General features: G+C 37.9%; 1 protein-coding gene across 2 annotated transcripts in view; it reads right to left on the bottom strand.

The window, feature by feature from the left end:
- Positions 1-23,149, bottom strand: part of TMEM209 (transmembrane protein 209) — a 33,249-nt gene extending 10,100 nt beyond the window's left edge. For both annotated transcript variants that reach the window (XM_043966762.1, XM_043966764.1), the window contains exons 1-14: positions 23,000-23,149; positions 13,146-13,282; positions 12,995-13,053; positions 12,552-12,683; positions 10,411-10,643; positions 8,847-9,051; positions 8,028-8,203; positions 6,971-7,042; positions 5,461-5,557; positions 3,476-3,601; positions 2,010-2,107; positions 1,521-1,635; positions 1,327-1,424; positions 681-754 (exon numbers count right to left, since the gene is read on the bottom strand). In XM_043966762.1, the coding sequence (XP_043822697.1) occupies positions 681-754; positions 1,327-1,424; positions 1,521-1,635; positions 2,010-2,107; positions 3,476-3,601; positions 5,461-5,557; positions 6,971-7,042; positions 8,028-8,203; positions 8,847-9,051; positions 10,411-10,643; positions 12,552-12,683; positions 12,995-13,053; positions 13,146-13,282 (1,622 nt within the window). In that variant the 5' untranslated portion in view covers positions 23,000-23,149. The remainder of the gene's footprint in view (positions 1-680; positions 755-1,326; positions 1,425-1,520; positions 1,636-2,009; positions 2,108-3,475; positions 3,602-5,460; positions 5,558-6,970; positions 7,043-8,027; positions 8,204-8,846; positions 9,052-10,410; positions 10,644-12,551; positions 12,684-12,994; positions 13,054-13,145; positions 13,283-22,999) is intronic.
- Positions 23,150-25,299: the final 2,150 nt, after the last annotated feature.

Here is a 25,299-nt window from a genome sequence, read left to right as displayed (position 1 = left end):
CCTTTTAAAGTCCTTGCATGCGATATACTTCTGGCTAGATCCCATTCCCAGTGTCCACAGACCTCTCTATGCCAAACCAGGCTAGAAAAAGGAATTGTTTTTTTCTTTTCTTTCTTGTACTTTCTTATTTGGATTGGTCTGGTGCCTTTTATAGATCTTTGTGAAGGGGCTATGTTAGAAGAACTGGACTACCCTTCTTTTTTTTTTTTTTTGGTGAGGCAGTTGGGGTTAAGTGACTTGCCCAGGGTCACACAGCTAGTAAGTGTCAAGTGTCTGAGGCTGGATTTGAACTCAGGTCCTCCTGAATCCAGGGCCAGTGCTCTATCCACTGTGCCACCTAGCTGACCCTGGACTACCCTTCTTACTGCTACTTTGCCATCTTGGTGCCACCTAATAATCAACAATTTATAGTATTGCCTCAAGTTTGCAGGAGTTGGACTTGAGCTATACTACACATTAAATAGTGATGATAATAAAGAACTCAATATATTTCAATTGACTAAGTTTCATTTCAGTGAAGTTACTAAGAACAATTTAATAGAATTAACCCTAATCCCTACTGACTGGAAATAGGGCTTCACGCTAACAATGAATAAATCATAACTATAGAAACTCAACAGGAAAAGATATGAGAAACCATTTAAAAAGTGTTTGTGTTGGATACAGCACTTTATACTTACCCAAGCATTCCCGACTCTTTGGTTTTTATGATGTATAAGAACATTAACAACGTATGGAACATGTTATTTCTGTCCTGAATTTAGAAAAAAAATTAAAAAATTCAATCTGATAGGTAAATACAGTCAAACTTCATTATTTTGGGCCCCCCAAATTAGAAAAACTTGCTTAATTGAGATACAGAATGAGATTTACTCCCTTGTACTCTATAGGAAAAAAATCTGCTAAGCAAATGGCTATATAGAGGTTGGGGGAGGGAAAAAATATAATTAGCCTACAGAAAAAAAAAGTTTTCAAACATCATCAAAGAATTTTAGCATTCAAATAATGTGCTAACTACAAATATTCTTTATCTACTATTTGGCAACATTTTGTCAGCCTTTTATGTTAACCATATGTGCTTTACTAGAATTTGGTGGAGATCATAAATTAGGAATATAGTTATAGGTAAAAGGTCTTAGTAAACATGATAGTGAAAAATTGTCATTAGTTATCAACATAGGTGATTTTTTGGGTGTTAATTTGTAATAATGCATTCTTCTATAAGTAAAGCATTTCTCAGTTTCATAAACTTGAATGAATATTTTTTCAAAGCCAAAGTAATCATATGCAAAATATGAATATGATAACTACAAAATACTAAAGTACCTTTGGGAGACTGTAGACGTGACGCTGGTAAATTAGCTCATAATGGGGAGGATTAATGTTGCTCTGGTAGATGCAAAACACGTTTTCATTTGTAATGTCTGCAGAGTATCAATTTGAAAAGAGAAAGCTAAGCTTAGAACATTGAGATATTCCACCTAAAAATCCCAGTATCTCATTTCAAGAAAACTCTCTACCTGGTTTATTTGGTGTCTGAACAAAGTGCTGAGAAGTAAATGTTTTTCCATCAGGATACTTAGGATGTGGAGGTAGTCTAGAGTCAAGGTAAGTGCAAAATACGTGCATAATGATCTGTAAATAAAATAAATCAGCACTGAGCAATGGCAATCAACAAAATTCATCATTAATTCAGATGACGACTACAGTGAAAAGAGACCTAGGGCAAACTTTCCTCTAGAACTTAATCTCCCAAAGAAAACATGGAAATGCATTAAAAATGTTTAATACTTGATTTCAACATTTAATGATAATAGACATTACATTTTTGATAATCAGTTAGAACTTAGTCAAGCCCACATAGTTAGATAGAACCAAAATTAAGAACACACATATATAATTTCTAGCTGTTGCTTTAAATTCAACATTTTAAATTCTTATTCTGACATAAAACAGTCTCTGGGTATAGATAAATTTAATCAAAATTAAAAGCAATCATATTGACTCACAGCAGAATCAGTGGGTAGGTCGGTATCCCATTTTCGTGCTTTGAAGTCCCCACCTCTATTCCATCGGAATGAGCTCATGCAACCACCTTGGGAGAGTTCTATGATTGGAGAGAGTTGATAAGGTTATCTAGAATCACAAGGATGATAAGAATGAGAAAAGATAGTATCTGAGAACCTTAATGAAATAAACCAATGATTTCCCAGAAAGGATTTTTCTTTTAAGGTCTTTTAAGGTCTTTTAACCCCAAACTATTCCTAAAAGTCATTTAAAAAATTACTACTCATATTGCTGATTTGCCTTCACAACCTCAACATGTAAGGAAGAATAAGGAAATTTTTTTTGACTCAGTGTTAAAGGAGCTAATGACTTTCATGGTAGCTTACTTATTATTACTACATCACATTTCTCTCCTATTAAGGAGGCAGAGAAAAAAGATCCAAGGAAAAAATACATTAACATTAAAGATGACTAAGTTATTCTAAGAAATATAAATGCGTTAGGAGAAATAGTGTTCAGTAAGTTCTATTGTTCTGGTGAAAGACATCAAGGAGAGAGTCTGCCTTTAGTATTCTGAAGAACAGAGAAATGACGTCTAAAGATTCAAAGTGCCTACACCTTGTCCACAGGAAGCTTATTTTTTCTATACTGGTGACTAATAAGCTTTCAAACACAAAGACATACAATAAGAAGCAGCAGGAAGAGAGAACAAGCCTCAGACTGAGGCCGACTTGTGTTTCAGTCTTGTTTCTGTCATAACCTCCCACTTGGCAACAGCGCTACAAAGTAGATGCTGATCTACTTTGATATACAATCTCCTCACAAAGTTTAGTCCCAACAAAGAGACACAAACATACACACTTCAAGAGAGGTAACAGGGTAGAAGTGAAGAGAAGTCCTGCCTTTGACACATATTAGCTGTGACCATGTTCTCATTCTTTCTGTTCCCTAAATAGACAAGTTGTCAATACTCACCAATAAAAAGCTTCCACATCCATGTGAACATATGCCTAAGAGGTAGGTAGGTAGAAGAACAAGTTTGTATGCATACATACAAACAATATCTATGATTTTGTGCTTACAGATGAATTTCTTCTACTGAGGATAGTTGCCCCCCCACCATACCTCAAAAGATAGTTTCTGTGAGTTGCCATGACTACAAAAATTGACCACTTCTAGTCAACCTTCTAGTAATGAGTGTGTCTAAACTTTGCTAGGCTGGTCTTTGGACTACAGATATATAAGTCTATCACAGGACATCACACCTGAAGTTTTTGAGAACCCAGGGTCACTTCTGTGTCACAATGATGAATCAGAGTAGGATTTCAGTGAAGAAAAATAATCATTATATGTATGACTTATGATTATTTTACAAATAAAATGGATTTCCCCTCCCCCCATTTCCCCCCCCACAATGAAATTGCTAATTCTAAAAGGCTTTTTTAAAACCTTCAAAATAATAACTTACCTTTAATCCTTTCAAATAAGTATTCCTGGTTTGGTGTGAGGTCTAGATATTGCACTATAGTATTCAAAGTTGGAATGAGTGGGGCTTTGACCAGGGCAGCTTGCTTTAAGCTAGTAATACTAGCTTCTGGAAAAAATAAATGGGGGGGGGGGGGTAAGAGAGAGAGAGGAAATCCTATCACAACAAAAATCATGCACAACAGATCATTGTGCACGTAAGTCTATTTGACATCTTTAAAGAACTGTCTTCCTTATTACATTATTACCTTATTATATATTATTATAATTGTTATATTATATTACATTATTACTTATTACATCAGAAGAAAAGCTGACAAATTACTCCTTCACTTTCAGACTATTATCTAAAGCAGGGTTTCTTAAACTTTTTTGACCCCTTTTCCCTGGAAAAATGTTAACGAAACCCTGGCTATATAGGTCTATAAAATAGGTATACACAACCTTCTACTGTTGCCAAAATTTTCGTGACCCTCCATGAGGTAGTGAAACCACTATTTAATAAGCTTTGATCTAAAGACTAAATTTACAAGCAATCAGCCAGATATATATTTCATGTGTTTATGCACCAGAAAAATCTGCATGATAAACACATATGTAAACACAAAGATACATTTTTATTGTTAGTTTAATACTTAAAAAAGTTGTTCTGAAAATTGCCTGTTGTATTAATAAGTGATTATTTTGCAGAGAAAAAAGTTCTCTCAATCAAGAAAGGGTTGCATGCTATTCATGAAACCATTAAAATACTGCTAAAAGACAGAAAGGGCAAGCATAGTTGCAAAAGCATCTTGCAGAGTCAAGAATACATTAGATATTTTGGAGATCATATTTCTGTTTATAGTCCAGGGAGAAGAAAATGGCTAAAAAAATAACCCTGATGATAAGAGCTACTGTATAACCCAAACGATCTAAATATTTCTAAGACCAATTATTCACAGAGATCTGATCTGATTCATTCCAAAATTCTGTTCTTAAATCTTTTTACAAGGATCTGCAATTTCATCTGAGTAGGTACTCCCTCTCCTACTGAAGACTGCAATCCATCTGTAATTTAGTAGCCATCTTTGAGAATTGTTGTGACAAAAATCTGATCATCCTGTAGTCAACCCTGAAATGAGCTTTTGAACTTAGGCTGGATTACAGACAATGGAATCTATCGCCAGGTGCTGTCTTGAAGCTTTCCTACTTTGATTCTTGACTAACCTACTCTGCTGGCATAGCCTTGGATAAGCAACACTGAAGTTGGACTTTAGTTCTACTGCCTTTTGCCACAGTACATAAGAAAGAATAAATGTATTATAGGTACCTAGCTAACCCAAGTACCTCAGCCATTTTTTTTTGGGGGGGGGGGCAGAGTGGCTAAAATAGGTGATTTAAAAATTACTCAGGTAAAATATTAATTATACTTTTATGCTAATTAAGAGTGGCATATTTAAGCAATTTTTTTTGGGTGAGGAAATTGGGGTTAAGTCACTTGCCTAGGGTCACACAGCTAGTAATCGTTAAGTGTCTGAAACCAGATTTGAACTCAGGTCCTCTTGAATCCAGGGCCAGTGCTCTATCCACTGCGCCACTTAGCTGCCCCCTTTTAGCACAATTTTAACACTGAATCTGCCTCACTGGATTTTGGAGCTCTAACAGACTCAGTTTTATGGTTGAAAATCTGTCATTTAAGAACAATCAACACACAATTTGCCTGAGAGTTTATTATTATTGCAATAGTGAAAGGATAATTTAAAAAATAGAAAAGATTAACTCCTGGAGGTTTTCAATTTGTTCTAATTAGTTTAAGCATTTTCTTCAATTTACAAAATTTGGGCATCAATATGTCCCCCCCCCCCAACTTCAGGTGTCAGTGCAGAATAGTCAAATGAAACTGACTAAATAACCTATTCTCACTACAGAATTGTTTTTCTAATAGGAAGCACAAGAAAATGGAAATGCTCATGTATACTTTATCCATACCTCCTATCTGTAGTTCTGGACAGCCCATTCTTCTCATTTGTGTACTGACAGAATCAATTTCCTGAACAAGTGGCACTAATATTGTCTCATTGATCCACTATAAAAAAAAAATTAAAATAAAGCAACATGACAGAAAACTAAACCACAGTTAATCATTTATGAAAATTGTAGATAGCAGACTTATTGCCCTGATAAGGCAATTGTCAAATTAATATTTTTGGATTTAGAACTAAGGGCTTCAAAATTTTACTTTCTACAGCAACAATACTTTTTAAGTCACTTTAAGCTTTTGAGACAGAATACTCAAGGAAACACCCATGTTCTAAATTATTCTTGTTTGCCAACAGACTCCAACTGCAGATCCCATTCTCAGTTCTTCATTTCTATTCTTAATTTGATGAACTCGGCTTAGATGCTATTCCTGTCAAGCCTTCCTTGATGTCCCTTATTCTCAGTGATTCCTCCTTTCCACAATTTACCAGTAAAATACCAGTTTTTTTAAGGGTAGATAGTTCCCTTCCTCCCTCCCATCTCCTCTGCCTAGCAGAATGTCTTGAAACAGACACTTACTAAGTGTTTTGTTTTTTGTTTTATTTTTTTCCGAAAGGCAATTGGGGTTAAGTGACTTGCCCAGGGTCACACAGCTAGTAAGTGTTAAGTGTCGGAGGCCGGATTTGAACTCAGGTACTCCTGAATCCAGGGCCGGTGCTTTATCCACTGTGCCACCTAGCTGCCCCAATAAGTGTTTATTGATTATTTTGTGCACGTAACATTCAAATGCAGTTTTTTAGGCAACCCACAAATACATTTTTAAAATTTATTTTTAACTTTTTAAAAAACTGAGTTCCAAATTCCCTCCCTCCTTCTAGCCCCTCCCACTCATTGAGAAAGCAAGCAATGTATTAATTATACATGTGAAGTCATGCAAAAATTTCCACACTAGCCATGTTGCAAAACAAAAAAAGCAAGAAAAATAAAGTGAGTAGCTCAATTTTTCACAGCTGATCTTTGTTACAATATTGCTATTACTATATACAATGTTTTCCTGGTTCTGCTCACTTCACTTGGATCAGTTCATATAAGCATTCCCAGGTTTTTCTGAAAGCATTATACTTTTTCTTTGCCACCACAAAATGAGCTGCTATAAATATATTTTTTGTACATATAAGTCTTCTTCCCTTTTCTCTGATCTCTTTGGGATATTAACTCACAATTGTTTGGTCATTTCAGTCATGACCCTGGTTTGGAGTTTTCTTGGCAAAGATGTTGGAGTGGTTTGCATTTTCTTCTCTAGCTCATTTTACAAACGAGGAAATGCAGCCAACAGGTTTAATTAAGTTACCTGTCCAAGGTCACACAGCTAGTAAGTGTCTGAGGTAGATTTGAAATCAGGAAGATGAGTCTTCCCAATTTCAGGCCTGGCACTCTATCAAATGTCCCACCTAGCTGCCCTCACCCACAATAGTGACATATTAACTATACTTTGCATTAGAGTAATGACAGAACTTACATTTCTAAACTTGGCAGTCCATGAATCCATATGTTCAAGAAGTTGTCGATTCATAGTCACTCTTGCCCACACCTATTCAAAAATAGTACATGATTTGAAAAGGACAATCAATGTAGAAAAGGTTTGCCAGAGACCACAGTAATTCTCATTTCCAGTCCTTTAAAAGTACCATATCAACCCTGAGAAAATCTTAACTCGTATTTACGTAAACATCACCACTTATTCAATTATTGTGGTTCAGACTTTTCTTTTTTAAGTATTTAAGAGTTGCTATTCAACTCTCTTACTTTTTAAACAATCAAGTTAAAAAATACAAAAACAGACATATATTAAGCATAAAAGAAACAAAGTAACTAAATCTAAGTAAAACTAAGTCACTAAATGAACAGACTCCAGTATATGCCAAGTGTAAATAAGACATCAAGCATTTTATGATGGTGATGGCAGAAAACACTCTATAGGATAGTACTTTCTGCTACCTGACCTACATGATGAAAAGTGCAACCTAATTCAGTATAAGGCACACAAAGAATATCAATCCATTACACTGTGAGCACCTTCAGAGGCTGTTTTTTTGCCTTTCTTTATATCCATGGAGCTTGAAATAGTGCCTGGCATATGGTAGGCACTTAATAAATGCTAGATGGCTGACTGACAAAGAATAGCAGATTTTTCAAGTTTTACCAAGTGTGCCAAACAGTCAATGATTCCTATTATAGTGTAACTGACATTTAAATAGGATTTTCAAGTTTGCAAAGCACTTTAAATAGGTTATCTCATTTGCATCTCATAATATATCTACCTGTTAGGTAGATATTACAAGTATTATCATTCCTACTTTACAGAGGAAAAAATTAAGCGCATAGAGATAAAATGATTTGTTCTTGATCATACAAATAGTAGGCTTTAGTGGGGGAGAATGAACTCAAGCTTTCCCAACTCTAATTCTAGTAATGCTTCAACTTAAAAGTTGAGATTAAAATATTTTTTAAAGAACAAATGACAGTTAGAACTTCTGCACATTTATAAATCATAAAGTCATAATTTTTTCATTTACCTCTTCTGCAGCCTGTTTAGAACCAAGGTCAGTTTCATCCTTGTTAGCACTTGGGGCCTGAGACCTGCAAGCCAGCTGGTATTGAAATTTCTTTAGTGTCTGTGCATAATCGCCCATGGAACGACTGTAGTTCCAGAAAGTAGGACTGCTAGAAGGTGAGGTAGAATCTGTACTCCCTATAATTATCAATTTAGTAAGCATCAGTTTACTGGAATTGTTACAGTTGGTCAAAAGATGGAACTCTGTCCTCACTGAATTTGTGCGCCACCCCCCCCCCCCCCCAAGTAAAAGCAACTGCTGACACTAGAGAGGTCATAGACTTACCACCAAACACTTTTCTTTTGCTCCCATATTTACCTTGTGACATACTTTTTTGGTGTGTTTTTACCTCCTCTAGGAGATTGTAATCTCCTTAAGGGCCGGGGCTCTGTATCATTTTTTACCTCTGTATCCCTAGCAGAGCTTTGTGCATAGGGAATTGAATTGGGGGTTGTATGCCAATAAAAAGTGAGTTATTTCAGCTCATAGAATCATAAAGTTTAAGAGTTCAGAGTCCTTGGAAAAATCTAGTGCAACCTTCTCATTTTATAGATGAAGAAACCGAGACCCAGAATGGTTAAATGACTTGCCCAAAGTTCCACAGCTAGTTAGTTAATAGCATATCTGGGGCTAGAAACTCCTACTGCTTATTCTCAGCCTTCCATTGTACCACAATGCCTCCCAGAGGAAATGGCATATTCTTCTGACCACCCTGTATATAGAAAAAACAAATACCACAATCCAATTTTATTATGACTGAATGAAATCATTTTTTTTTACCCAGCTGAACCCTATGTTGCTTCTCTTCTTCCCCTCGAAGAAAACTGTCCAAGGTTCTGAGATCTGTCATGTAGTCTTCTTTGCCAGTTGGAGAGTTATAGATAGTTGTTGAGGCCCGGTACCGAGATCGCAAGCCAGAGCTCTCTGCTGGACCAATGGTTGTAGGATATGGAGAAGAACCAGGGGAAGGACTATAACCAGACACCTATTTGAAATAAGAGATTTACTTAAAAGCCGCAATTTAAAGGTAGGAAGACTTTTTTCATCTTGTTAGTCTGGTTTGAAAATGAACCCTCTTTCATCTGGATGAAGTATCCTACAAACTCCTATTTCCCCAGTGCTCAAAGTTTTGTAAAATGTTTTTATCACAATGATGTGAGGCAGTCTGAGACAGAAGGGACAGAAAGACAAGAAAGGACAGCACATAGAGGTCACTAGGTAAACAGAGAAAATTACTGCTTTCAATTTCATATTAAGTTATGGTAAATTACAAGTCCTTTCATGAAAATGGAAAGAAAAGTCTAACTAGAATATGCCAGTATTCATAGCAAAAATCATGAGCAATACTATACAGAGGCTACATAAAAACTAGTTAATAAGGCCCTATAACAAATATGCTGTGTGGAAAAGACCTGCTATGCCTAAATTTTTAAGTGATACCTCAAAAAAACTGCTATTTCCACAAAATTTTCTCATTTCCTCCCAAAATCTGATTGATCATATTTTAATACATATAATTAATAATGCATACAATATGTTAAAAGAAAATAAAGTTAATTGGAAGAAAAAAATAATGGGTAAATTTTACTTCCAGGTACTGCTAGCCTAACAATGAGCAACACAGAATTCAACAAGGAGATTATTCTCTATAGACAAGTTCCCTGATACAATGATCAGAAACCCCTACTGCTTACTCTCAGCCTTCCATTGTACTACAATACCTCCCAAAGGAAATGGCATATGCTTCAGGAAACCAAATATCTTCTAATTTCCGTAGCTCTTTATCCTGGTACTATCAGACCAAAATGATAAATGACTAGGAGATAGACTATGCATGCCTAAACAACCCTCATTATTTTGAGATTTGGAGTACACACTTCAAGTCCTGATGAAGAGTCCTAACTTGTTTTTAACTGGAAAGATGTTCAGATAAAATGAGAGCCTATGAAAGACAAGACTCTTAGAATTCTGTAAGGATACTGAAAAGCTTTGCAGAACGAAGTAGGAAAAATAGGGGAAAGTGTAACAATGAAAAGAAAATGGGCCAAAGCCACTGACATTTTTTTTTGTTTTTTTGCAGGCAACGGGGGTTAAGTGACTTGCCCAGGGTCACACAGCTAGTAAGTGTCAAGTGTCTGAGGCCGGATTTGAACTCAGGTACTCCTGAATCCAGGGCCGGTGCTTAACCACTGCGCCATCTAGCTGCCCCAGCCACTGACATTTAAGAGTTCATTTTGTTTTCTTTTAAACAGGACAATGTGGTGAAATGCCAGCATGAATACTGTATATACCTTCGAGATGGTGCTAAAATGTTTCTCCTTTAGTAATCAAAAGAAAAGCTTACCTTACTATAACTAGTACTAGGTGAGTAGGTCACTCCAGGGCTGTAAGAACTACTGCCACCTGATGACAGACCTTGGAGTTGAGGGCTATATCCTGTCATAGTAAACTTGGGACTTGCACTTGGGGAGCGAGATGGGCTATAACTCAACACACTCTGACCCTGTATTGGAGGAGAAGGTGTAGAGGGAGGTATATTGTTTGCCACCAGTTCACGTGGAGGAGTAGTTTGCACAACTGAAATAAAAGGAAAATGGAAAATAGAGTTTGTTAGCAGCCTTTGGTATTTAACATGTTAATTTTCTAACCCTAAGGAGTCAAAGTCACAAAAGGCACCATATTTTAAAAAAGAACAAAAACTAAATACTATTGAGACTTAAGTCCAGGACCTTAAGAATGAGAAGAATTAGGATATTTCAAAATTTTAATAATAAAGTCAGGGTTATAATAGTAAAGAGGTTTGAAGGACAGACCCTAAAGGACCTAAAGAAGTGTCAACAAAATGATTAAAGAGAAAGAAAAATAGTTTCTAAGAAGAAAAGTTTAAATGGTTGGGGTTGTTTTGTCTGGAAAAAACCAAAGTAAAACAGCTTACATTTCTATAAACACTGTTAACAAAACCCTTCCTCACAACAATCCTATGAAACAGATAAATGCAAGTACCATCACCCCCATTTTACAGTTAAAGAGACTGAAGCTCACAGAAAACTTATGGTGGAAAATGCTTTCCACATTCAGAAAAAGAACTATGGAGTCTGAATGCAGACCGAAGCATACTACTTTCACTTTTAGTTGCTGCTGTTTTTGGTTACTGTTCTTGTTTATTCTTTCTTTCATTTCTTTCTTTTTGTTCTGATTAATGTGGAAATATGTTTAACATGATTATAATAAATAACCTATATCAAATTGCTTGCTGGCCTCAGGAGGGGGAAGGGGAGGTGGGAGAAAAATTTGGAACTCAGAAAATATCTTTATATATACTTGAGAAAAATAAAAAATAAAAATAAAATAGAAAAAAAAAAGAAACAGGCTCAGAAAAGTTAAGTGACTTACATGGTCACATGGTTATAGCTAGGATTTGAATGCAGGTATTCTGACAAAGAATAAGGGTGTTGTTTTATGAATATGAAGGAATATTTTTAAAAAAAATACAATCTTTTTTTTTTTAAGTGAGGCAATTGGGGTTAAGTGACTTGCCCAGGGTCACACAGCTAGTAAGTGTTAAGCATCTGAGACTGGATTTGAACTCAGGTACTCCTGACTCCAGGGCTGGTGCTCCATCCACTGCGCCATCTAGCTGCCCCCCAAAAATACAATCTTAGTCAGCAAACACTGGTTCTCTTGACCAAAAGGGAAAGGCATGGCAGACAAAGGCAAGACTAGTTCTGAGTATAATTCATCAGCAAAATATTACAGAACAGGATGGCAGAAAGTCACAAGCAATTTTGCCTGACCAAATAACAAAATGTTCACAAACAAATCTACAAAAAGCTTGGTATTAGACTTTAAGCTAGATCATCCCAAGAACATTTATAATGAAAGGAAAACTAATACATGGAAAATGGAACATGTTTGTCAGCATCACTCTGCCCATCAGTGACAAGGGGACTACATCAGGAGCGTATCAGGACATCAGCACCTGATGTGCTATGAGAAGACTTCAGTTAGGAAGAACAGATGGATCAGACCAAGTAAATACAGAAGAAATCCATGCTGGAAGCAATACAAATTTGAAAACAATGAGGTCATATTGAGAGGATATCCCAAAGTGGGAATATAACTAAACAATTCGGGAAAAATATAAAGAATAGTATCATTACCCAAAAAAGGTGACCAAAAAATCAATATATTTGGTCCATACATAATCTTCCTCCTATGTTCTATTCACTTATCAACTTCCACTTGCATGTCTCATAGGCATCTCAAACTTAGCATGTTCAAAATGTAAATTCCTTTCCAAACATGCAAATTAGGAAAGACAATTATTTGTCCTCTATATTTAGATTCAGACTTGCTTAAGACGGGCCCTATAGATTATATGGTCTTGATGCTTGCTTCTTCCATCAATATCAAGCTTTGAAAAGGAAATTTCTGAAATTAAGAGATAGCTGTTGCTAATTTCATCAAGAGATACAAAACACTTACCAGCTGTTTTCAGTCCTAAAAGTGTCTGCTGTCCAGGACTGATGACCAGATTTGTAGGTGCTACAGTATATTTAAAATACCTCCAGAAATCAAATAAGGCATTCATGCTGAAGAGAGATGCAAGTGCAAGCTCTGGAATGAAACACCAGGTAATTAAAACACAAAACAACCACCTTATCATCATTCCTACTAATCTTAATGAAAAACAAAGCTCTAACTTGTATAAAGAAATTATAGTTTAATTTTGCATTTCTTTATTGCTCTCAGCACAATTTTTATTTAATAATGTACACCACAGTACAGCACACACCATTCATTATCCAGAAAGATTAAAATAAATTTAAATTGTTTGAGCATCCCATTCAAAAAGCAATTAAAAAATTTGAATTGCATTTTTACATAACAGTAAACACAAGTTATATCACAACACAGAAAAAGCTTACCAATATACCAGAGGGGCCAGTATGTAACATTATAGTATGAACTTAATAATTTCCCAGTCCTGAAAAAAATTAAAATTCTTTTAAAATACCTGTTAGAAAATATTTTCACATATTTTGAAAAAATTGCTTTTATTCTAGTTAGTGGACTTACATTTCAGTATATATCATGCCGGCCATAGAAACATTCAGGAGTCCCCAAGCTAAAACCACTTTCCTAGCTTCTGTCTCTTTTCTCATCTTGATGGTTCTATCAATGAGGGAAGCAGAGGGACTGTGTTCTCGTTGCATCTATTTGGAGACAGAATTAAGGAAGAACCATTGCTAAAACATTTTGGAGAGGTTTTTTTTTTTTTTTTTTTTTTGGTGAGGCAATTGGGGTTAAGTGACTTGCCCAGGGTCACACAGCTAGTAAGTGTTGTGTCTGAGGCCGTATTTGAACTCAGGTCCTCCTGACTCCAGGGCCGGTGCGCTATCCACTGCGCCGCCTAGTTGCACCCCCTCTGCTTTTTAAAAAAAAAAATTAATGATGGACATAGGAATCGATTGGTATGCTCATCAAGTATGCAGATGACAAAAAACTGAAAGGGGCAGCTTATACACTGGATGAGAAGAGTCAGGATTCAAAAGGATCCTGACAGACTAAAGCACTGGGCTAAATCTAATAAGATGAACTTTAATAGGGATAAATGTAAGTCTTTTTTTTTAAATTAATAAAGTATTTTATTTTTTTCCATTACATGTAAAGATAGTTCTCAACTTTTGTCCATACAAGCTTTACAATTTCAGATTTTTCTCCCTCCTTCCCCTCCCTCCCCCCTCCCCTAGATAGCAGGTAATCTGATATAGGTTATTTATATATATACACATACATACATACATACACACACATAACAACATTAATCCTATTTCTGCATTAGTTATGTTATAAGAGAAAAAATCAGAGCAATGATGAAAAACCTCAAAATAGAAAAAAACAACAGCATCAAAAACAAAAGAAATAGTACGGTTCATTCAGCATCTATACTCCACAGTTCTTTTTTTTTTTTCCCCCCTTGGATTTGGAGATCCTCTTCTATCAAGAGTTCCCTGGAACTCTTCTGTGCCATTGCATTGGTGAGAAGAATATAGTCCATCACAGTAGATCAACACTCAATGTTGATGATACTGTGTACAATGTTCTTCTGGTTCTGCTCATCTCACTCATCATCAGCTCGCAAGACCCTCCAGGTTTCTCTGAACTCCTCCTGCTCATCATTTCTTACAGCACAATAGTATTCCATTGTATTCATATACCACAACTTGTCCAGCCATTCCCCAATTGATGGGCACCCCCTCAACTTCCAATTCCTTGCCACCACATAAAGAGCAGCTATATTTTTGTACATGTGGGTCCCTTTCCATGATTTCTTTGGGAAAAAGACCCAAAAGTGGTATTGCTGGGTCAAAGGGTATGCACAGCTTTATCACCCTTTGGGCATAATTCCAAATTGCTCTCCAGAATGGTTGGATCAGTTCACAGCTCCACCAACAATGGATTAGTGTTCCAATTTTCCCACAGCTTCTCCAACATTTATTATTTTCCTTTTTTGTCATTTTAGCCAATCTGATAGGTGTCAGGTGGTACCTCAGAGTTGTTTTTATTTGCATCTCTCTAATCATTAGAGATTTAGAGCATTTTTTCATATGGGGATAGCTTTGGTTTCTTCATCAGAAAATTGCCTGCTCATATCCCTTGACCATTTCTCAATTGGGGAATGACTTGGGTTCTTATAAATTTGATTTAGTTCCCTATATATTTTAGAGATGAGGCCTTTATCAGAAGTACTGGCCTCAAAAATTGTTTCCCAGCTTTCTGCCTCCCTTCTAATTTTGGATGCATTGCTTCTGTTTGTACAAAATTTTTTTAATTTAGTGTAATCAAAATCATCCATTTTGCATTTTATAATATACTCTATCTCTTGTTTGGTCATAAACTGTTTTCCTTTCCAAAGATCTGATAGGTAGACTATTCCTTTCTCTCCTAATTTACCTATGGTATCACCTCTTATGTCTAAATCGTGTATCCATTTTGACCTTATTTTAGTATAAGGTGTAAGATGGCAACATATCTTCCAGTTTTCCCAGCAGTTTTTGTCAAATACTGAGTTCCTAACCCAGAAACTGGAGTCTTTGGGTTTATCAAACACTACATTACTAGTGTCATTTACTACTGCATTTCCTGAGCCTAGCCTATTCCATTGATCTACCACTCTATTTTTTAGCCAGTACCAAATAGTTTTGATGACTGCCGCTTTATAGTAAAGCTCCAAGTTTGGTACTGCTAACCCACCTTCCTGTGAATTTTTTTTCATTATTTCCCTGGATATTCTTGATTTTTTGTTTTTTCCAGATGAATTTTGTTATTGATAAATATAAGTCTTACACTTGGGTATTAAAAAAAATCAAATTCCTAAGACGGGGAAGGAATAGTTAGCAGTTGTTCTGAAAAAAGATCAATACGTTTTAGTTGCTGAAAGCTCAACAAAAGTGTGATAAAGCAGCCAAGAAACATAATATGATCTTGTCTTGAGGAACATAAGCTTCTAGGCATAGGAATGTAACAGTCCCACTACATCTGCTTGTCAGATGTTACCCACAATTTTGGGCACCAGGGTTTAAAAGTGCTATTGATAAAGCTGAAGAGTATCCAGAGGAGGGCAATCAGCATAGTGAAGGGCCTTGAATCCTTGTCAAAGTAGGACTGATTGAAAGAACTGGTTATGTTTAGCTTGGAGAAATAAAGACCGAGGGGGTATAGGACAGCTCTTTTTAAGTATTTGAAGGGCTGTCACACGGAAGAAGAATTAAAATCTGTTTAGCCCCAAAGGAAATAATGGGGTACAATTGTGAAAGCTGAAAAGAGACAAATTTCGGCTTGATGTCAGAAAAAAAGTGAAATGGGGTGCTGAGAGATGGTAGGTTCCCCTTCCTTGAAGGTCTTTGAGAAGAGGCTGAATGACCATTTGTCCAATCTGTTATAGTGAGGATTCCTTTCATGGAATTGGCCTAGATTGGACAAAGACGGAGGGTTGGACTGGATTGGGGCTAAGGTCCCCTCTAACTCCAAAATTCTACCAAAAATGGCTAGTAGGAGAATACAAAGAATATATTAGGGGAAAGAACAAAAGATAAAATGGAAAATTTCAATTACATGAAATTGAAAAGTATAAAATAGGAAAAAAAAACAATCTCAGCACCAAATATCTCTGATAAGAGTCTGATACTCAAAATACAGAGGACATTAAAACATAAAGAGTCACACCCCAATAGATGAGTAGTCAAAGGATAAGAACAGCCCTCAAAAGAAATGTAAACTATTAATGACAATATGAAAAACTGTTCCAAATAATAATAAGAGAAATTTAAATTCATATATTTTGGGGACTTCACATCATATCATTTGCCAGAAAACTGGCAAAGATCACACAAGATAGAAATAGTCTACATTGAATTGGAAATCAAAGGAATGCCCATCAATTGGGGAATGGCTAAACAAACTGTGGTATATGATGGTGTTGGAATATTATTGTGCTATAAGAAATGACAAGCAGGAGCAGAACCAGGAGAATTTTGTACATGGTAACAGCAAAATTGTGTGATGATCAACTGTAATAGACTTGGCTCTTCTTAGCAGTGCAGTGATCTAAAACAATTTCCAAGAACTCATGATAGAAAATGTTCTCCGGGGGCAGCTAGGTGGCGCAGTGGATAAAGCACCGGCCCTGGATTCAGGAGAACCTGAGTTCAAATCTGACCTCAGACACTTGACACGGATTAGCTGTGTGACCCTGGGCAAGTCACTTAACCCCCATTGCCCCCCCCACACACACACACAAAAAGAAAGAAAGAAAGAAAGAAAGAAAGATGATGTTCTCCACATCCAGAAAAAAAGAACTGTGGATTCTGAATGCAGATTGAACCATACTGTTTCTATTTTGGGGCTGGGTTTTTTTCCCCTTGTGGTCCAATTCTTCTTTAACTGTAGGACTAATGCAGAAATATATTTAATGTGATTGTACATATATAACCTAAATCAGATTGCTTTCCATCTTGGGGAGGGGGGAAGAGAGGGCAGATGAAAAAATTGAAACTAAAAATCCTATGAAAACAAATGTTGAAAAACTAAAAACAAAAAAAAAGAAAACAAATGTTGAAAACTATCCTTACATGTAACTGGAAAATAATAAAACACTTAAAAAGAAAATAAAATAAAAGAAATGACAAGCAGGATGACTTCAGAAAAACCTGGAAAGACATGTATGAAATGATGTATTGTGAAGTGAGCAGAATCAAGAGAACATTGTACACAAAGACAGCAATACTGTTTGATGACTTGACTCCTCAGCAATACAAAGATCCAAGACAATCCTTAAGGACTACTGATGAAACATACTATCCACCCCCGAAGAAAGAAGTGATACTGAAGGAACAAACTGAAGCATGCTATTTTTCACTTTCATTTTTTTCCCTTTTAATCAAGTTTTCTTGTACAAAATGACAAATATGGTAATGTTTTATATAATCATACATGTATAACCCATATATGACTGTTTGATGCCTCAGGGAAGGGTTAGGGGAGGGAGGGAAAGAGGGATAAAAATTGGAACTCAAAACTATAAATAAAAATGTTTATTATTAAAAAAAAAAGAAATGGTCTACATTAGAGGGGCTGTGGAAAGAGACACTAAATATACTGTTGATGAAATTACGAATACTCCAAACAATACGAACATGGAAGAAAATGACTAAAAATTTGCTTTGACCAGATTTCACTCCAGAGCTCTTTCCCCAAGGAGCTAAGAGATTTAAAAAATATCTGATTTATGGAATATTCAGAAGAGCATTTGTTGTAGTAGTAAACAACCACAAAGTGGTTGCCCATGGATTGGGAAACCAGCTGAATATGGGGCAGTATAAGACTGTGATGGAATAAAATTGCACTGTTATTAACAATGAAAAAAAAACCTCAAACATGAGAAGATTAATACACCCTTCTTACAATCCTAAATTTCCTTTGAGGCTCAGCTCAAGTACCACCTGCCATACAAAGTCCATCCTAGGGGCAGCTAGGTGGCGCAGTGGATAGAGCACCGGTCCTGGAGTCAGGAGTACCTGAGTTCAAATCCAGCCTTGGACACTTAATACTCACTAGCTGTGTGACCCTGGGCAAGTCACTTAACCCCAATTGCCTCACTAAAAAAAAAAAAAAAAGAGGTTAACAAAGTCCATGCTAGTGACTTTCACCTGACAGCTGCTGATATACAAACCCTGCTGCTTCTAACTCCCAACCACGTTCCCCTTCAGATCTGCTCTACCAGGGCTTCTTAAACTTTTTTCACTCACAACCCTTTTCATCAGAAATTTTTATGTGCCCCCAGGGATATATGTAGATAAAATGGGCACACACACTTTTACTGTTGCCAAATTTTTCATGATCCCCACATTCAGTTACCCACAGTTTAAGAAGCTTTGTGCTAGCCCAACATCAAGAAGAGAGGATATCCAGGAGGGGAGGGTGGTCAACAATGTCAAATGCAGTTGATAAGTTGAGAAGGATGAGAACTGAGAAAAGACCATCAGAAGAGATAACTGGTAACTGGAGTTAGGGTTGGAAAAGTAGGTTGGGGCCATTTTACATAGACTTTAAAAGCTAAACAAAGCTTATATTTTATTCCAGAGGCAATAGGAAGTCAACAGAATTGATCGAGTAGTCACATGATCAGATCTATACTTAAGGAAAATTATTTTGGCAGCACTGTGTTGACTGGACTATTCATTCCATGACCTACTTCCCCTCAGATACATACTGAGAGCTGGTCATACCCGTGGCTTTATCAGCCACAACTGTTCTATCTCCATGTTCATGATCTCAGAAATTCTCATCTGATCTTATCTTCTATCATTTCAACTTTCCCTATGCCTTACTAAATCCTAACTATGTGCTTCAATCTCACCATAAATAACCTCATTGCCTTTTCCTCTCAGTTCTTTCCCAGGTTATCACTTCCCATCCCTAGCTGCACTACCCTCCCTTCCTTATATGGGCTGACTGGTGAAACAGTTCAATTCTACACAATCTTATAATCTCAAATCCCTTGTCCCCTTCTCCTATTGCTCCCAACTTTCAATTACTCCCACCACAGCCAAGTCCTTTTTTCCTATTCACATGGTACTGGAGAAAATCATGAAACTGTTAATTGGGTCTACTACAAATTTGTTACGTAATCTCAAATGGACCCAGGTCATTTTACACAGAGGTGGCTCTTTTCTTTGCCCAGGCAAAACTGGTCTAAAAGTACCCTCAATCCCATGTCCTCCTATTTTCTCAAGCAAAATGCTCATACTATCATCCCCCACTCTCACCTTTAATCTCTCCCTATCTTACCTATTTGTCTTCTCTTCTTTTCTTCTATCTATAAATATGCCCATCTTTCCCCCATTCTTAAAAAACCTCTCACTTGATCCTATGATCTCTGCTAGCTACCCTTTTATCTGTACCTCTGTTAAATTCTTGGAGAAAGTAATCTAATCTTAAATGTCTATTTCTTCTCCTCTTAATCTCTCCCAAACCTTCTGCAATCTGGTTTCTGATCTCATCATTCTACTGAAATTACCCTCTCTGAAAGTTACTAATGATCTCTCTCTCTTTTTTTTTTTTGGGCAGGGCAATGAGGGCTAAGTGACTTGCCCAGTGTCACACAGCTAGTGTGAAGTGTCTGAGGCTGCATTTGAACCCAGGTCCTCCTAAATCCTGGGCCTGTCCTTTACTGCACCACCTAATGATCTCTTAATTGCTAGATTTAATGGCCCTTTCTCATTCTTCTTGACCACCCTATAGCACCTGACACTATTGAGCACCTTGTCTTAGATACTTTTTCCTCTCCAGGTTTCCATAATATTGTTCCTTCTTGGTTGTCGTCCTATCTGACTGTTCCTTCTCAATCTCCTTTACTGGCTCTTCATCTAAGTCAGGCTATGAGTGATGCCCAGGGCTCTGCCCTGGATCCTCTTCCCTCTATTTATACATTTTCATTTGATAAAGTCATTAGCTGCTATGGTCTATCTCTAGCTGATGATTTCCAGATTTATATCTAGCCCTAGTCTTTCTCTTAAGCTCCAGTCCCATATCACCAAAAATCTTTTGGACATTAATAACTGGACATCCCACAGGCTCAAATTCAACATAGGCAAAATAGAACCCATTATCTTTCCCCTCTCCCTAAGTTTATCATTACTGTCAAAGGGTACCATCATCCTCCCCATCAACCTGGTTCACAACCTCAGTGTAACATCCTTGAATTCTACCTAACACTCTCCCCATACAACCTAACTGTTGTCAAACCCTGTCAATTCTACCATCACATCATCTCTCTTAAAACAGTGTTCATCACCTTTGGCCTGACCTGTTGCAGCAGCTTTTGTTTTGTTTTGTTTTGTTTTTGCGGGGCAATGGGGGTTAAGTGACTTGCCCAGGGTCACACAGCTAGTAAGTGTCAAGTGTCTGAGGCCGGCTTTGAACTCAGGTACTCCTGAATCCAGGGCCAGTGCTTTAACCACTGCGCCATCTAGCTGCCCCCTGCAGCAGCTTTTTAATTAGTTTTGTCTCAAGTTTCTTAGGATTCTAATGCATCCTCCACTCAGCTGCCAAAGTGATCTTCCTATAAATTCTAAGTCTGAACCTATCACCTCTGCTAGATAAACTTTGAGTGGCTCCCTGTTTCCCTTCAGGATTAACTATAAAGTCCTCTGTTTGGCATTTAAAGCTCTTGGCAATGGGCCCTTTTTTTTTTTTTTACCTTTCCAGTCTTACACTTTTACTCTCTACACCCTGTATGATTCGGCTGTACTAGTCTACTTGCTGTTCCTCTGACACAATACTCCATTTCCACTCTATGCCTTTGTGCTCTGGCTGTCCCTCATGCCTGCAATGCTCTTAACTCCAGCACCCCTACAGCTTTGATTCTTTCACTTCCTACAAGACTGTTCAAATTCTGCCTTTTGCATTATGTCTCCCTTGGTACTAACCTGTGCCTTCCCCATGAGATGATTTCCCCAGATCTACTCTGTATATATCTTATATGTATCTAATTGTTAACCCCTTGTCTCCTCTATTAAAATGAGTTCCTTACAGCTAGCCTCAATCTTTTTTTTGTGTGTCTTTTATCTCTCCCTAGTGGTTAGCACAGTGCCAGGCACATAGTAAGGGCAAATGCTTTGACTGAGGCCTGTCCTGAACATCTCTCCTTGCTCTGTCCACTCTGAAATTCCTTTACAAAAATTTTTATTCACTTGTGTATCAGTTTTATCTTTTCAATAGAATGTAAACTCTTTCAATTTTCCTTTGTATTCCCAGAATCTAACACCTGGCCTGGAACACAGTAGCTTAAAAATGTATATAAGGTCCAAGTCAGAAGTTTTTCATCCCACAGTCTAGCAGTCTTTTATGTAATCAGAAGGTCCTAACCAATGCTCCAGCGTATACCTGTGTTGCTGTTCTCTTTACTCTTTATTTATTTTATTGTCCAGTTACATGTAAGCGTCCTTTTCAACATTCATTTTGATAAGATTTAGAGTTCCAAATTTTTCTCCCTCCCTCCCTTTCCTCCCCCCTCCACAAGATTGCAACCAGGTTATATATGTACAATCCACAAGTGTTCTTTTTATCAGTTCTTTCTATAAGGGTGCATAGTAAGCTTCCTCATTAGTTCCTTGGGACTGTCTTGGATCATTGCATTGCTGAGAGTAGTTAAGTCATTCACAATTGCTCATTGAACAATACTGCTGTCACTATGCACAATGTCCTCCCAGCTCTGCTCACTTCACCATACATCGATGTTCATTAGTCTTTCCAGATTTTTTCAGGGATCATACTGTTTGTCATTTCCTGTAGCACAAGACCATTCCACTGCAATAATATAGCACAGCTTTTTCCATCATTCCTCAATTGATGGGCATTCCCTTGATTCTCAATTCTTAGCCTCCACCAAGAGTTGCTATAAACTGTGTTGCTGTTCTCGAACACGATCTATCTGCTAAGGCCCGCACACACAGGATTTTTTTTTGGGGGGGGGGGGTTGGCGGACAACAGCAGCTGACTTTTTACAGCTTTCTATGCAGGATTTCATTGGAGGCCTACAAGAACCCTTCCAAGAAGGTACTACAGACAGTAGCCTGATTCGATACACGCAGAAATCAGGCTCAGACAAGTTACACCGCTTTGAACACCATCATCAGGAGCCAGACTAGAATGGAGTTTCAAGCCCTGACCCTTTGCAGAGCCCCAAGTGACGGGGGAGGGGAGGGGCAGGGAGCATGGCAAAGCCCACTTCAGGTTCATAATACTAGTGGTGACGCGCTATAGCCCACGGGTGCCCCGATGCATAGACCGAAGGACCCAGGAGTAACGAAGAAGCAAGTTCAAATCTTGCCTCCGATACTCAATAGCTGTGTGACCCTGGGTAAGTCACCTAACCTCTCGGGGTCTCCGTTTCTTCATCTGTAAAGGGAGGGGATTGGACTCGGCGGCCTCCAAAACCTGTTCCGGCTCCAACCTTATGGTCCTGCCATAGGCCTTCATGTAGGAGACCTAAATCTTTGAACCCCCAGCTCCCTCCCTACACCGAGACGTCCGGTCCCAGCCTCCCACGCCACAAAGCAGGGGCTACTTACACCTATTTGCACTCCGCCCCCTCCCCAAATCAGCGCTGTACCCCGGGACTCCCTTCAGTCACCCCCTAGGCCCTGCCGCCCTCGCTTCAGCACAGGCCGCTCGCGGCTCCCCCACAGCCTCGGGCCACGGGCGTCTCGGGCCAGCCTCGCTTCACGCACGCCGCAGCCGCCGCCGCGCCCCGTCCGGGGCCGAGCCTTCTTCCCCCAGCCCGGCGGGTAGCGGAAGCTTCGTCCACTCCCCAGAGAGGAAAAATTAACACGCACGGACACAAATACACACACATATAAACAACGAACCTTGCTCAACTTCCCGCAGCCGCGGTCCCGCACAAGTTCTCAACGCGCCTGCGCACAGTCACGTGAGCTCGCGTATGCCCAGCCCCGGGGCGCGAGGCCCAATCAAAACGTGAAAATCGGACCTCCGGAGCAAGGTGGAATGGAGGGCGGGAAGGGCGAGAGCCGGGGGTAAAGGGCCAGTCTGAAATCTCTTCTTGCGAGAGTAGGGAGCGTTGCCTTGGAAATAGGGGCGCATGCGCACGTGTGCTGTTGGTTGGTGCTTGCGCACACTGGCCTTGGGAAGTTACTGGAGAGGGCGGAGCTCGAATTAGGGAGGGTCACATTTCTGCATCTGTTACCGGCCTACTTAAAAAGCCGAAAACAGAGTTAAAAAAGGACAAAATAAGCTGCGTTAAATTAAAATAGAAACAGGTACGCAGGCTCAAGGGCCTTGCTTTTCTCAAACACAGTTGATGTTTCCTCAGTTTGCGCAGCTTTTGCTAAATATCCGACGCCTTGTAGCCTGCCTAGTTAAAAATAGTCTAAATGTCACCAGCGAGTGACAAGAAATTGCTCCTCCCACTGTATAGAATCGCAGGAGTGCCCTCCTGTCAAAGTCTCAGAGTTCTAATCCTGTCAGAGTTCTAACACTTTTAATTTTGCGGGGTGGGAGAAGCGGGAATTGTTGCCAGAGATTTCACTCCTTGTGAGAAAACCCTTCTGTAACTTAGAATATTAAGGTGCTTGAGAGGTTAAGGTCAAAGTTACACAGCCCAAATCTTCCTGATCCCGGGTCTGGAACCAGAGCAATTTGCCTGCTATGGAAAGGAATAAATACTATCTGCCGTACTTCACAGTAACTGTGAAAACACTTTGTAAAGGGTGCGTTGCCATAGAGATAAGAGGCACTCTGAAATGTGGCAAAAAGAGCAAATTAATTTTGGGGTATAAATTGTTGTACAGATAATTGAACCCCCCCCATAATTATGTGATTTCATTGCATATTTATGTGAGGAACAAAGACTTTATCATATAAACATAGACTGATTATGAGGTTAACCTAGGTTAACCTCTTTGCCTTCTAAGAACTGTATATTGAAGGGAGAGTTGCTTAAATAACTGGGAAAACGAGGATAATCACTTCCCTGAATAACGAGGTGTTACATATTTACAAAAGATACCACTGTATGCTGAGATATATTTTTTTTATGTCTCTATGATCACAATTAGCCCCAAATTTTGCTTCCAAAACCATTTTATTTTGAAAATGAAAGTTTTCCTAGGGGAAAAAAGAGGGAATACGCATTAATGATTTACAAACATAATTATATATTTTAAAAACTGCAAAGTGCTTTATAAACAGTAGCTTCCATTATTTTGCAGATTTCTTTAATTGAAGTGGATTTTGCTATAAGGTTTTTTTTGGTTTGTTTTTGGGGTGGGGGCAGGGCAACAAAAGGGTTAAGTGACTTGCCCAGGGTCACACAGCTAGTGTGTGTCAAGTGTCTGAGGCCAGATTTGAACTCAGGTCATCCTGAATCCAGAGCCAGTGCTTTATCCACTACGCCACCTACCTGCCCCCCTGCTATAGTTTTATTTTAAATATTTTATTTAAAATTTTATTTTTCCCAAATTATATGTAAAAACAAATTTTCACATCAATTTTTAAAACTTTGTGTTCCAAATTCTCTTCCTCCTTCCCCACCCCCCCTTAAAAACTTAAGCAATTCAATATGTTATACCTGTGTAGTCATGCAAAACATTACCGCATTAGGTTGTGAAAGAAAACAGACAAAGAAAAACTTTAGAAAAAGGAACTAACAAAAAAAGTATGCTTCAATCTGTATTCATATACCATCAGTTCTTTCTCTGTAGATGGATTGCATTTTTCATAAGTCCTTCAGAGTTGTCTTGGGTCATTGTATTGCTGAAAATAAGTCATTCACATTTGCTATAGTTTTAGATGAGAATTCAAGCGGAGAAATCTCTTGAAAAAGTTTGAGGATGACAGTACTAATTAGTACTAGAAACCAAGTTTTCTTTATCCTTCCCCAAATTAGGAAGAAAAAGGGCCCCAGTAAATTCTATCCAGTTCATAACTGACCATCTCATTTCATATTGATTATTGGATATATATAGGAATCACAAGTTCTAAATTTATATAGACTATATTCTAACCATGTATTTTAATAAAGGGAAAGAGAAAATTAATTAATGCCTCAAAGAAACCAAATTGTTTTTTAAAGAATCAAGCAATATTTACTGGTAGGAAATGGAATTTGTGCAAAAACATGCCCCAAAATTGAGATGAGAAGAAATAC

Source organism: Dromiciops gliroides, chromosome 5, assembly GCF_019393635.1.
Source record: "Dromiciops gliroides isolate mDroGli1 chromosome 5, mDroGli1.pri, whole genome shotgun sequence".
Taxonomy (NCBI): Eukaryota; Metazoa; Chordata; class Mammalia; order Microbiotheria; family Microbiotheriidae; genus Dromiciops; species Dromiciops gliroides.
The sequence above is the reverse complement of the archived record's forward strand: the minus strand, read 5'-3'. Positions and strand labels throughout refer to the sequence as shown.